The sequence below is a fragment of the Callithrix jacchus genome, chromosome X, assembly GCF_049354715.1.
Source record: "Callithrix jacchus isolate 240 chromosome X, calJac240_pri, whole genome shotgun sequence".
NCBI lineage: Eukaryota > Metazoa > Chordata > Mammalia > Primates > Cebidae > Callithrix > Callithrix jacchus.
The window spans coordinates 31,547,316-31,561,572 of NC_133524.1; the positions used below are offsets into that span (position 1 = coordinate 31,547,316).

The following is a 14,257-nucleotide window of genomic DNA, read 5'->3' on the forward strand; positions in this document are numbered from 1 at the left end:
CCTTGCTACATGAGGGACCCCCAATGCTCCTCTGCTTCCTTAAAGTCAGGAAGGGAGGGAATATATCCAGCAAGACAGGCAAAATAAATCATGTAAGCACGTACACATCACCACAAATATCCTATCACTTTTGACATGTACTGTTGGGTGGAAGAAAGTCACAGATATCACCACACTCAAGAGGAGGGGATTACACAAGGGTGTGAACATCAGGGGGCAGGGATTATGGGAGCCATCTTAACTACAAGTCTATCTGCCACAGCATGTAAACATTGTTTATGAACTTTTATAATGTTCTTTCTTGAAAAGTATACTTTCTGAACAATAAATGCTTTTTATTTTATTTTATTTATTTATTGGATGGAGTTTCGCTCTTGTTGCCTAGGCTGGAGTGCAGTGATCTTGGCTCACTGCAACCTCTGACTCCCAGGTTCAAGAGATTCTCCTGCTTCAGCCTCCCAAGCAGCTGGGATTACAGGCATGCACCACCATGCCTGGCTAATTTTGTATTTTTAGTAGAAATGGGGTTTCTCCATATTTGTCAGGCTGTTCTCAAACTCCAGACCTCAGGTGATCTGCCCGGCTCAGCCTCCCAAAGTGCTGGGATTACAGGTGTGAGCCACCAAGCCCAGCCAAATGCTTTTAATTTTAATTCTCCAACTTACTACAAAGTATTAATGAAATCTATTACATTTCAAAATAATGTTGTCCCAATTCAACTCTGTTCCCTTTCTCTGTGTGATTAAAAATGCTATAGAGTTAGACACTGCATTTGTAATCTAATATATACAAATTAATTACACTATATATTCTGTACATACAGATACATAGTACTGTAGGATACAGAAAACTCTGTTTGCTATGCCTGATAGATGATTGTAAGCAATTTAGGGTAATCTTTATTTTACGTGATTTTTCTTCATATTTACCAATTTTCACCCTAACTGCCTTGTAAGCTACAATTCTACTGCATCCTGAAATATCCTGCTTTATTTTTATACTGTTTGTCGCAGTGGCATTCATGTTAAGGAGCTTTTGAAGAAAAGTGTGCCTGCTGTGACATTACATGAGATCTACTTGGTTATTTTTAATTCAATCTTCCTATAGCCTATTTCTTAGCCTTTTACTTTCTAGGCTACATGTCTAGTTTTAAAATAATTTATTCCTCTTGCCCTGTTATAATTTATTATTCTTTACACCCTCTTGCTTTCATTGCATCTCCCTTAGTGGACAACTATTAGGCTTGCATGCATCTTTTCCAGGGAGTCATAACAGAACAAGGGCTGATTCAAATTTGTAGATGATGCACTGAAGTACTGGGTCTTCATACTTAGGATGTAATTTACGGTAACTTAATTGATAACAAGTAGACAGTCACCTTCTATTTATCATTGTAGTTTTTTTGTTGCTATACTCTTTTCCTGTCCAGTTTTGAAGCATTATACCATCTTCCATTTTATTTCCTACCTCTGAATTCAGAAGACCACGTCTTTTGTGAATTTAGAGGTGTTTCTCATTTTTATTAATTTCCTTAAAAGCTAAATCCTACCATATATTATATCCTGACAGCAAAATTATCTACTTCTTTCAGATAAGTGTTTTTATCTAACTTTTATTGTGTTGTATTGAATCTATATTTTCAATCACAATAAAATGCTTCCTGATGACAAAAATTAAAACAGTTGTCTCCTGGAGCTTTAGCAGTGACTATGCATTTTTTTTCTTTTGTTTTAATCTAAATAATACTCTGATTCTCAGCCAGTTATCTCTAATCAAAACCTTGATTTTCCTTTTACTAAAATCATATTGCTTCCTCTTAAAAATATGGTGTAAGCATGTAACATCCTATCTTTTTCAATAGAAATGAGGCATATCAGCATTTGGTTTCCTGGAGTATAATCCCACCAGTTGAGCCCCAAAGTCACTTTACTAGACTTCTAGCACAGTGGCTTCTAAAAATTCGTAGTTTAACTCTACTTGCCTAAAACTATTTTGTATGCATTTCTTGGTTAGATGCCGATTAAGGACAGTGTCTTCGAGAGTAAAAGGAGGAGGGACCCCTGTTTTTGTTTTTTTCAATTAGGTCTAGAATTATACTGCCCATGGCAGCCGTGGCCACATGCAGCTATTGAGCACTGGAAATGTGCCTAGTCTGAATTGAGATGTGCTTGAAGTGTGAAGTACATACCAGAATTCAAAGATAGCACTAAAAAGCAAAATATCTCAATAATACTGATTTCATGTTGAAATTATGTTTTTAATATATTGGGTTAAAGGAAATCTTAATTTTACCTTCCTTCTACCTCTTTAATGTGGCAACAATGTAAATTACATATGTTACTCACTTTCTATTTCTGTTGGATGACATTGATCTAGAAAATCTTACATATTTACTAGTATTTGGCAGCTGCTGTCTCTGAATTATCTGTTTCCAAAGGAAATTTGAGAGTCTCTTTAAACCAAAATTTTACTTAGTTCTCTTGAATGATCCTACTAAGTACTTAAATATGTAAATGTATCAAACTTAAGAAGTACAAAACTTTTTAAGGCAGGGAATGAGTGTGTTAGAGTCCCTTGTAAGGTATTTGTTGAATTGTTTTTGTCCCATTTTTAAAGCCTTGTCATATTTACATAGCTATGTCAGATCTGTTCCTAAAATGCTTTTTATGGTTAAAAAGCCATTTTATAGATACAGAGTTACAGAGTACTATATGTATCTCTACATATATAAAAATGTATAAACAACAATTTTGTCATTATACAGCTTTGCAGCAATGTAGTAACTTTTCATAGAAGCTGTGAATGATGGAATATATCAGCATATTCATTCTCTAGTTTACTTACTTCTTGACAACTGACAACAAGAAGGCATGACCAGTCGTAATTCAGTTACTAGAACTGGGTACAGATCCCTACATTTAATAGCACTGACATTTGGTTTGGAGTGACTCTGTGGAAGTAATTTACATTAATAATCTAGATGAATGAAATATCAGAGCTAAAAAAAATTTCTTGGAATTCCTAATGGTTTGCGCTGATACTTCTTTTTTTTTTTTGCCTTCGGGATCTTTTTATAATAGCTTTATTGGGATATAATTCATATTCCACACAATTTACCCTTTTAAAGTATACAGTCCAATGGTTTATAGTAATACTATATTTACAGATTTTTACAATCATCACCACAATCTGACTTTAGAACATTGTCATCACCCCAAAAAGAACCCCATAACCACCCCCTATCCCCCAGCCCTAGACAACCACTGAGCTACTTTCTGTCTTTATGGATTTGTCTGTTATAGACACTTCATATGAATGGAATCATACAATGTCTGGTCTTTTGTGCCTGGCTTCTTTCACTTTGCATAATGTTTTCAATGCTCATCCATGTTGTAGCATGTATTAAGACATCATTCCTTTTCATAGTCCAATAGTACTCCATTGTGTAGACATACCGTGTTTTATCTCTTCATCAGTAAGTGGTATTTGGCTGATACTTTTTTAATATTAAAAAAATTATTGGGCCAGGCGCGGTGGCTCAAGCCTGTAATCCCAGCACTTTGGGAGGCCGAGGCGGGTGGATCGCGAGGTCAAGAGATCGAGACCATCCTGGTCAAAATGGTGAAACCCCGTCTCTACTAAAGATACAAAAAATTAGCTGGGCATGGTGGCGCATGCCTGTAATCCCAGCTACTCAGGAGGCTGAGGCAGGAGAATTGCCTGAACCCAGGAGGCGGAGGTTGCGGTGAGCCGAGATCGCACCATTGCACTCCAGCCTGGGTAACAAGGGTGAAACTCAGTCTCAAAAAAAAAAAAAAATTATTGAAGTCAATATTTACATTTAGTAAGACCCTTCACATATATTTTCATATTGAGCCTCACAGGAGTTAGTTAAGTGTTGTCATAGTCATCCTTTTATAGGTGAAGAAATGGAGGCTCAGAAAGCCTAAGTAACTTGCCTAAGATTACACAGCAATTAAGAACTAGAACTGGTATTCAAAGCCAGTTTATCCAATTCTGAAATACATTTTTATCCTTATTGCCATCCTAGGCAATTGTGTTTTAAAGAAAAATTATGGTCAGGTGTGGTGGCTCACACCTGTAATCCCAGTACTTTGGGAGGCCAAGACAGGCAGATCATGAGGTCAGGAGTTCAAGACCAGCCCAACCCACATGCTGAATCCCTGCCTCTACTAAAAATATAAAAATTTGCTGGGTGTGGTAGCTCATGCCTGTAATTCCAGCTACTCAGGAGGCTGAGGCAGGAGAATCACTTGCACCTGGGAGGCAGAGGTTGCAGTGAGCTGAGATCGTGCCACTGCACTCCAGAGACAAGAGCAAAACTCCATTTCAAAAAAAAAGAAGAAAAGAAAGAAAAGAAAATTACTTACTAGCTAGCCTCTTTGTTTTTTTTTCTTGATTTCCTGTACTGTTAGGTATGGGAAACAGATTTGAAAAAACTTTCAATGTGGCCTTTCCCAATAATTTTATGGATAATATGGAAATATATTCTAAAAGTGATAACATACCTCAATAACTTAGCAATAGATAGAAAATTGTTCAAGACGCAAACTCATCAACAGATCCATGTCCACCTCTAGGGACAAATCCAAAGGTGTGCTGAAGGGCTCACTTCTTTTCCTGCATCCCATTAAAAACATTTATTAGTGACTTAGACAAAACTATGTTTGTATTAGAAGACCAAGTTTATCATATCCGTGGAGTCCCAAAATGGAAACTGAATTCAGTCCTTCTGATTGTGTCATACACAGAAAATATGCTCAATAAAAACCTTTGGTAGTAATAAAATATATTCTATCTTGGATTCCTTTTTTTCTTTAGGGTTCTGTAGCTATAGCTGGTGCTGTTATTCGCTGGCTAAGAGACAATCTTGGAATTATAGAGAGCTCAGAAGAAATTGGTGAGTGTGTTCTAACAAAAGGTTAGAAAATCTAAAAAATGACACATTTCAGTGTTTTATCTCTGCAATCTGTAAATACTTAACGCTTTGCCCCAAATGTAATTCATAAATTATATGGCTCCCTATTACGAGTTTGACTTATACAAAAGACTATTTTGTGAAGATTGATAAAACAAGGAATTGACATAATTAGTGGTGGTTATTAATAAACTGGCAACATAGGGCATAAAAATTATCCAAGTATAAAATTGAACACTGGAGATTGCCAGAACCTGTAGATAGAGAAATTGAGTTAAATTTGTCTGATGAGAAAAAGCTTTAACTCCTAGATTAGAGTGAGCATTAAAACTCTGGTACTATAATTTAAGTATTATTATGGCTGTTTTCAGTCCATAGCATATTAGTTTGAACTTACCTACTCACTCTTTCATCCACTTGTTTAGCTTTGCCTGAAGGTGAGACAATCAGAAATACATTTCAGATTAGGGACACACTAGAGGCCACTTTTTCATCTCCTATTCAGCAACCTTCAAAATAGTGGAAATGAGCTAGAACACCTTAAAGAAACTAATCTGGTTCCTTGATTTCTTGGGCTAGGCCACATTTTAGTGGGGCGTTTTTAATGCGGAATAAATTGATTTTTGTTGATCCTACCCTACTACTGTAGTTGGCAACATTTTGCTCTACCAATGAATTGGAAACCAAAATCCCTGTTCTAATTTTTCTAATTTTTAAAATAGGTATGCTTGTTTAATAATACAGAATATTTGTGTAACTTTTGTTTTTCCTTTTTTTTAATGTTAGAAAAACTTGCTAAAGAAGTAGGTACTTCTTATGGCTGCTACTTTGTCCCAGCATTTTCAGGGTTATATGCACCTTATTGGGAGCCCAGTGCAAGAGGGTAAGTGTTGAAAATATGGTGTAGTTTTGGGGATCTTGATATATTTACTAAAGCAGTTAATAACTAATTAGCTTCTTATCTAGTTTCAAATGATTTTAATGTGTTGGAGAAAACCTTTTGTTTTTGGAGAGTATAATTTCAGAAGCTTTAAGCTCCAAGAAGTTATGAATTAGCTGACAGTAACCCCTGTCATATCCATATTCATGTTATTATCTTTTATCTTCAAGGTGTCTGCAAGTTGTATAGTGAAGGGACAACATCATAACAAATATTCAGTTTTATGATGCCATCATCTCTTCAAATGCATCATGAACTTTTTCATATGTGAATGTAGAATTGTGAAATATAAGGACTTTTGAGTTAATGATTATGTCTAGTTTTCTCTTCCTGAACATTTCTGTCTACCAAATTTGACCTTTTCATATTTGAGATATTTCAAATTGATTGATTTGTTTATACCATTCTAATCTGAAAATCTTTTTGTGTATTTTTAGGATAATCTGCGGACTCACTCAGTTCACCAATAAATGCCATATTGCTTTTGCTGCGTTAGAAGCTGTTTGTTTCCAAACTCGAGAGGTAACAAATATGGGCCTCTTTTCTTGTACTTAGTTCACTTTTATCACTCTTAAGTTATATGTTATTGCCCAAGATTATTTAGTACTGAAAATGTAGTTAATCAAATATTAAGCCTGCCTAAATACTAATCTAAATATAAGTAGGGGTTTCCCCCTTTTCCAGCTGTTATTACCTTCTAAGTTACTGTTCCCTGTCAGGCACTGGGAATTTTATGGTTGTGGGCAGGTTGAGTGATACACATTAGGCAAAGGAAACAGCACAAACATAGGCATCAAGACAGAAAAACAGGGTGCAATATAGAGTTGTATAGCTTAGCTGAGTATCAGGGTGAATACAGAGGTGTAGTGAGAGAAAAGGTTGGCTGTGACCAGATCAAAGAGGGTCTAGAAGACCAGTATAAGAAGTCTCAGTTTATTCCATAGGCTCTTGGAAGCTCTTGAGACTTTTTGAGTGGAGGATTGCCATTTTCAGAGATGTTACTATGAAATAGAGTTATAGCATTAATTGCATTGGTTTATTTAAGATTTTGGATGCCATGAATCGGGACTGTGGAATTCCACTCAGTCATTTGCAGGTGGATGGAGGAATGACCAGCAACAAAATTCTTATGCAGCTACAAGCAGACATTCTGTATATTCCAGTAGGTTAGTAAGTCTTCATTCCTTTAAACTCCTGGAGTAATGTTTCTTGTGGAAGAACTAGTTCTTTGGGCATATGTAACCACAAATATGTTGATGGAACTCTCTCCCTCAGTGAAGCCCTCGATGCCTGAAACCACTGCACTGGGTGCTGCCATGGCAGCAGGGGCTGCAGAAGGAGTCGGCGTATGGAGTCTTGAACCCGAAGATTTATCTGCCGTCACAATGGAGCGGTTTGAACCTCAGATTAATGCTGAGGGTACATTTAAAGAACGAAAGTTTTAGTGGTATACTGTGAAAATGACCTTAGTGCAAGGGAGTTTTGTTTTTCTGTTTAGTTAAAAGTTAAGGAACCAAGTAAAATTGCAAATGTTATCATTGCAGATTCGGCTACTAAGCATATTGGGTTTACTGAATAAATGTGAATGACAGAAATCGCTTCTTATCAAAAGAACTTCTAAAATCACTTTTTAAAAACTATTCACTTTTACTGTTTATGGTCCTTTAGTGTAGGAGAATAATACTGCCACACTGTCAGGTGTAGCTAGTTAGAATAGCATTTTTTAAAGTGAGAAGGAAGATATATCAGCCACTCACCCCTAATGTCTACACCAGATCATCTTTGGTGCCAGTGGCCCAGCTTTAGGACATAATTAGCTGGGTTAAGAGACATTCTGGTAATTTTAAAGCACAGCAGGACTAACCTGATGAAGGCAGCAACAATTTAAGTAAGTGAACATTAGATAATGTGATTCACTGTGCTAACTATGCTAAGCCACAAGCTCTGGTCAGCACTTTTACTAAAATGTAGTGATGCATCTTTTAAAGTAAATGTGATTAGAAAAATAAGGTTTTATATATTAGAATTGGTTTTACAACTTTTTAGAAACGTATGCATAAAATAGTATCAGCTGGGAATGGTGATGTATGTCTACAGTACAAGCTACTCAGGAGGATCTCTTGGGCCCAGCCAGGAGTTCAAGTCCAGCCTAGGCGACATAATGAGACCCCTGTCTCTTCCCAAAAAAAAAAGCATCAAAGTGGATTTTGAGATATTGGGAATAAGGATTTTTGTTTGGTTTTCTGGGAGACTTTGCCAGTGTTTCTCAACTTTATTCATTCTTTTAACATATATGAAAATGATTTAAAATACTAGTAATTTTATAGTCAGAGTATATCATATACCTTGATTTAGAAATGCATTTCAACATCTGATATTCTGTCATTTTTAACTTTTGCAATACTGGATAAAATATGAAGTTCGAAAAATTTTTCTACTTTTCAAAAAAAATCAACTTTATAATAAGCAAATAATGCCCAGAGTAATATATGGCCTCTAAATGCTAATCTTACTCTTAAAGCAAGGAAGTTATATGCCAAGACAGCCATCCTACTCTTAGGAGAGCCATCTCTGCTGGTGTTGAAGGCCTTAGCCTGGAGTGGATCAGTCATACCCTATGGTCCTCCCTCTCACCAGCCCTCATTCCTCCCCATAAACGAATGGGCACCTAGAAATAGATAGTCCATTTTTCCAGCAAACAGTTGTTTATAGCCAACCATAGGCCAGAGACTGTATTGATATGGGGATATAGAGATAAGTAAGACCTGATCTTCCTTTCTTTTTTTTTTTTGAGATGGAGTTTTGCTCTTGTTGCCCAAACTGGAGTGCAATGGCGTGATCTTGGCTCACTGCAACTTCCACCTCCCGGTTTTGAATGATTCTCCTGCCTCAGCCTCCCAAGTAGCTGGGATTAGAGGCACGTGCCACCATGCCCAGCTAATTTTTTTGTATTTTTGGTAGAGATGGTATTTCACCATGTTAGCCAGGCTGGTCTTGAACTACTGACCTCAGGTGATCAGCCCGCCTTGGCCTCCCAAAGTACTGGGATCATAGGTGTGAGTCACCATGCCCAAGCAAGGCCTTATCTTCTTATCTTCTTTTGCCCTTCAGAATATTAAAGTATGTTAGAAGCAGTAGACAAAACCATAAAAATTCACTGTGATGGCTGACATCCTGGAGTATATGTGAAAAGAGAGAGGGAGATAGAAATGGGGCACTGGAAAACTTTCTGAACTGAGTGATTCTTGAGCCTTGTCTCCTGGGTAATGCAGGGTTCAGGTGCTATGGAAAGTCTGGGAAGCTTGAGAGAAAGGTAGCCGCATATGTGGTTCAGCATCCTTAGAAGTACAGCATCAAGCTCATTTTTGTTTAGTCTTTATGTTGTGGATTTCCACCTTTAAAAAATCTTGCTTTAGGATGCTGGGGTTGGGGGTAATGGGGCTGTGTCAATAATCAACTCAAATCTTATGAGAAATCAGTGTTTGTTAAATCTTCTGACTAAAATAAAAACATCTCCTTCTAATCTTCCTACATTATAACGTACCCTTTCCCCAAAAAAGAAGAGAGAACAGATCAAATGGTATTCCCCTTTCTAATTCATTACCACCTGTTTGTGAGTGGCCTAGTCTGCATAGCAGGCAGTCTGTCTGCCAGTCTCCCTTTACCCTGCTGAATTTCCCCTTCCTGTTTTTGTTTGTTTTTGAGATCTAGTTTTACTCTGTCACCCAAGCTAGAGTGCAATGGTGTGATCTCAGCTCACCCTAACCTCCGCGTCCCAGGCTCAAATTATCCTCCTGCTTCAGCCTCCCAGGTAGCTAGGTTTACAGGCAGGGTTCTACATTGCTCAGGCTGGTCTTGAACTTTTGAGCTCAAGCAATTCTCCCTCGTCACCCTCCCAAAGTGCTGAGATTACAGGCATGAGCCACCACACCCAGCCTCCCCGTGTTCTGTTTCACTCCAACTTCCAAGCAAGCATCTCTTCCAGTCACTAGCAGTCACCAGCAACCATGTGCTTTCAAATCTGAGTCCTGGTAAAGCCCCACTGCAGTTTAATGTGTACAATAATTTGTCAAGAATGTTGAGTGACCATAGTATGGTATTTAGGATATCTCAGCAAATTACTTCTCATCTGTGTTTTTCCTACCTTCTAATTCTAGAAAGTGAAATTCGTTATTCTACATGGAAGAAAGCTGTGATGAAGTCAATGGGTTGGGTTACAACTCAATCTCCAGAAAGTGGTAAAAATGTTTTTGTTTATTATTACCACATTTTCTTAGTATGTTAGTTATTTAAGTATCTAGCCATTTATACATAGCCAGGCTACTCTGAAGAAAAGCATTATCATATGTCCAGAGATTCTAACATTTTGAAAACACTTTAAAGTTCTAAACACAAAATGTAAATTTTCAGGTTGATATATATACTTCAATTCTATCCTGCCATATCTTTTCTTATTAGGTTATTCTTGGTACTTCAATTGACAACTTAGTCTTCCAAGAGTAAAATTATTTCTAGTTTCTTCTTAATGGAAAAAAAATCAAGTAGAGTCTTCATTTTGTTCTCACTCTCCTCTTACTTTACCTTTTTGGGTGGCTGTCTTTATTACCTGAGCCAACTGAAAGCTGTATTAATTTCAGAAAATATTCTGCTACTTCCTAGGCTGATTTCAAGTACATGATGGGAATTCCTTTGGAATCAAAGAGGAAGAAAGAAATATACCAAACACAGTAAATTGGAACTCTTATAAATATATTGGGAAATGCTCTTAGCAGAAAAATTAGTGGACTATTCTACCTTTTAACACTTAGGAAGGTGACCAGCTTAAGTAAACCATTTAGATTTAAATAGCCTTAAGATGCATAATATTATTATTTTTTGCTAAATGCAAGATGTGGAGCATAATGAATGGAACAATGGCAAATAATATATTGAAGCATATACTTTTTTTTTTTGAGACAGAGTTTTACTGTCACTGAGGCTAGAGTGCAGTGGTGTGATCTTGGTTAACTGCAACCTCTGCCTCCCAGATTCAAATGATTTTCTTGCCTCAGCCTCCCAAATAGCTGGGATTACTGGTGCCCACCAACATGCCCAGCTAATTTTTTTGGTATTTTTAGTAGAGACAGGGTTTTACCAGTTGGCCAGGCTGGTCTGGAACTCCTGACCTCAAGTGATCCATCTACATCGGCCTCCCAACTCCCAAAGTGCTGGGATTACAGGCATGAGCCATCACACCTGGCTTAAGTGTACATTTTAATGGAGAAGAGTTGACAAATGAAATAATACCTGCCTTCCAACACCAAAGTTAATGTATCTGTTTTTTTTTAATGTATCTGTTTTTTAGGAGAAGCTTCCAGAAGCATCTACTACCACAGATCATTGTGGTCTGTATTTTTAGTCCTGGTTGTTTTACTCCTAAATAAGCTTAGTATCTTTTGTTGTGAGACTTAGCTTCCTTTTCCAAGATGGTGGCAAAGCTTTTCTTGCTAAGACTGTAATTTTGAGTGCCCCTTTACAATTAAACTTCTCAATCATAAGTACTTTCTAGCACAGTACTAATTGCTGTGTGAGATACAACAGATGTAAGCCCTGTCTTCTTTTCTAGTTGCCCTTAATTATTTGCTTATAAGAAATTGAGTTACATGATTTCTGTAACTAGCTGGATGTTTTAAAATGGCCCAATCCTCCTGTCTTCCTCTCTCCAACCCCATGCCTTACACACACATACACAATTTTCCTCACTAGCAGTTCAGGATGTAATTTTCACTGCAAAATTCCCACAAAATCAACTGATCATTTTCCCCTTGTTTGTGTATTTTACTATCAGTGAATTTAAAATGCTACGAAAAAATTGATAAAACAAGCAAAAAAAAAAAGATATGATTGCTTCAATTTCTGCTATCAGCATTGATGATAAAAGTAATTTGATTTTTTTGAGAATTTTATTTATTTTGTTTGTTTGTTTGTTGAGACAGAGTCTTGCTCTGTTGCCCAGGCCAGAGTGCAATTCAATCTTGGTTCACTGCAACCTCCACCTCCTGGGTTCAAATGATTCTCTTGCCTCCCAAGTAGCTGGGATTATAGGCACCCGCCACCTCACCCAGCTAATTTTTGTATTTTTAGTGGAGACAGGGTTTCAACATCTTGGCCAGGCTGGTCTTGAATTCCTGACCTTGTGATCCACCCACCTTGGCCTCCCAAAGTGCTGGGATTATAGGCATGAGCCACGGCGCCTGGCCAGAGAGTTATATATATATATATTTTTAAGAATTTTGTTTTTGTTTTCAGTTAGGCTGCAGTGGATTTAGGCCAGTTTGAAAATGTTTTTTAAATAGATTTATGGAAAACACTCTAAAATGTAATATTTTGGGGGTCTCTAAGCTGTATAATAATCTAGGAATAGTAATCATCAGTTAATAAAATGCTAGTTGTATTCCTTTAAGCAATATAAGCTATATAACTGTATATTAAGTTATATGATAATAGCAGTACAGATAGAATCCTATTTCAATACACTTGAAAGGATATTAGAATTGCTACCTGTATCTTATCTCATGGGAAGAATATTAGGCTTCCTTAAGTTCCAAAGCAGTTTGCCAATTTTGAAGCAATCATATTTATTTTCTTGTTTGTGACTATATTTGAATGCTTTGTAAACAATTTTTAACATTTCATATGTGTAATGTATTGTCAGAGGCCAGGCATGGTGGCTCATGCCTGTAATCCCAGCACTTTGGGAGGCCAAGGCAGGCGGATCACAAGGTCAAGAGATTGAGACCATCCTGACCAACATGGTGAAACCCGTCTCTACTAAAAATGCAAAAATTAGCTGGGCTTGGTGGTGCGTGCCTGTAGTCCCAGCTACTCGGGAGGCTGAGGCAGGAGAATCCCTTGAACCCAGGAGGCTGAGGTTCATTGAACTAAGATTGCACTCCAACCTGGTGACAGAGTGAGACTCTGTCTCAAAAAAAAAGAAAAAAGTAAATATATTGTCAGATGCATTTTGTTACGTACCACATTCTATTCAAAACATAAAACTGAACTAATATTTTAGCAAAAATAAAGTTTTAAATTCATCTTAGGACACTAATATAACTCTTCTCTTATAGCCAAAGGACCTAGAATTTGAAATTGGACAGAATTATATAGATCATTTAGTATCTTTTGGGGAAGAATCAAGAAAGCTAAAATTAACAGCCTCCCAAAAAGTTATCCATAGGCTCTCTCTGGCTTTGCCAGTGGAAGGCTAACGTTGGTTGGTCTATACGTATTATGTTCTTGGCTGTGTGGCATGCTATCTGTATTGTTTGTTAACTGTCATAAGTCTTCAATACTGATTATATTTTTGATTTGAAGTAGTAACTCTTTGCTAGCTTTTATGAATATACTATTTTTTATAGCTTATTTTGTTTTGCTATCTTGTGATTCTTAACACAAATATTGTAATTATGTGTCTCTCTTTTGGTTTGCTTGACTGGAATTCTCTTCTGCTTGGATGACCACAGGTGACCCTAGTATCTTCTGTAGTCTGCCCTTGGGCTTTTTTATAGTGAGTAGCATGGTAATGTTAATCGGAGCAAGGTACATCTCAGGTTAGTTACTCTTTAAATTAGACAATTATATTAGTTAGCTTTAATGTTTTCGTGTATAACTTGGCAGAAATTTTTCAGTGTTTTTTATTCTTTCTATGTCTAGGAAGCTGGAAAATCAACTAAAGGTCTCATTAGTTAGACCAATCTTTGGGGGCAGTTAGAAGTAAGAACTATGACTCTGCTTAACCTTTTAAAATTTTTAATGTGATGATTTCTTTGGGAGGGACTACATTCTGCTGTCAGCTGCAGCAATAAGCAAAAGTGAAAATACTAATGTTTAAATGAAAGGACTTCCAAATTGACTGCTGAAAGTTAAAGTATAATTTTGACATTAATTAAATTGTCTTTCACATATATATAAATTATTTTTGATGCTCCTGAAAATTTGCTAAGCAACTCTTAACATCGAATTCTGGCAAGACTTTCAGCCATAGCATGTCAGCAGAGTTCCTGTAAAACTCTAAAACCAGGGAAGATTTATAGTTACTTTTATTTCAGTTAAAAGAATATATTTTGTGAACTGAAGGTTTAAAAATTATTGCTTAAATAAATCGTTGTTGAAATGAAAACAGAATTATTTTTCCACATTAACTTCTGCTGAATACTCTTTTAATAAAAGTAAAATGGCTCAGCATGTTATGAAATAGATTGCATAATCTTAATTAATTTATAATAGCTATTTTTGGAAGCCACTCCTGATGATAGCTCAGTTTTTCTTAAAATTACTGGCTTAAATAGAAATGATGTTTTTTATTCTGTATGTTCCCATAAAATTGAAGCTTTAAA

The 14,257-nt window shown here is 36.6% G+C and overlaps 1 protein-coding gene across 32 annotated transcripts in view; it reads left to right on the plus strand.

The window, feature by feature from the left end:
- The window catches only part of GK (glycerol kinase), a 76,910-nt gene that overhangs the window by 59,706 nt on the left and 2,947 nt on the right, over window positions 1-14,257 (plus strand). For 7 of the 32 annotated variants that reach the window (XM_078362180.1, XM_078362181.1, XM_078362184.1 and 4 more), the window contains 8 exons: window positions 4,843-4,921; window positions 5,726-5,822; window positions 6,317-6,401; window positions 6,925-7,045; window positions 7,155-7,298; window positions 10,037-10,117; window positions 13,385-13,471; window positions 13,575-13,634. In XM_078362180.1, coding sequence (XP_078218306.1) covers window positions 4,843-4,921; window positions 5,726-5,822; window positions 6,317-6,401; window positions 6,925-7,045; window positions 7,155-7,298; window positions 10,037-10,117; window positions 13,385-13,471; window positions 13,575-13,594 — 714 coding nt within the window. In that variant the 3' untranslated portion in view covers window positions 13,595-13,634. Of the gene's footprint in view, window positions 1-4,842; window positions 4,922-5,725; window positions 5,823-6,316; window positions 6,402-6,924; window positions 7,046-7,154; window positions 7,299-10,036; window positions 10,118-10,538; window positions 10,633-13,384; window positions 13,472-13,574; window positions 13,635-14,257 lie in introns of those variants that run through there. The other 25 variants (XM_078362182.1, XM_078362185.1, XM_008989110.5 and 22 more) reach the window with 10 other exon arrangements.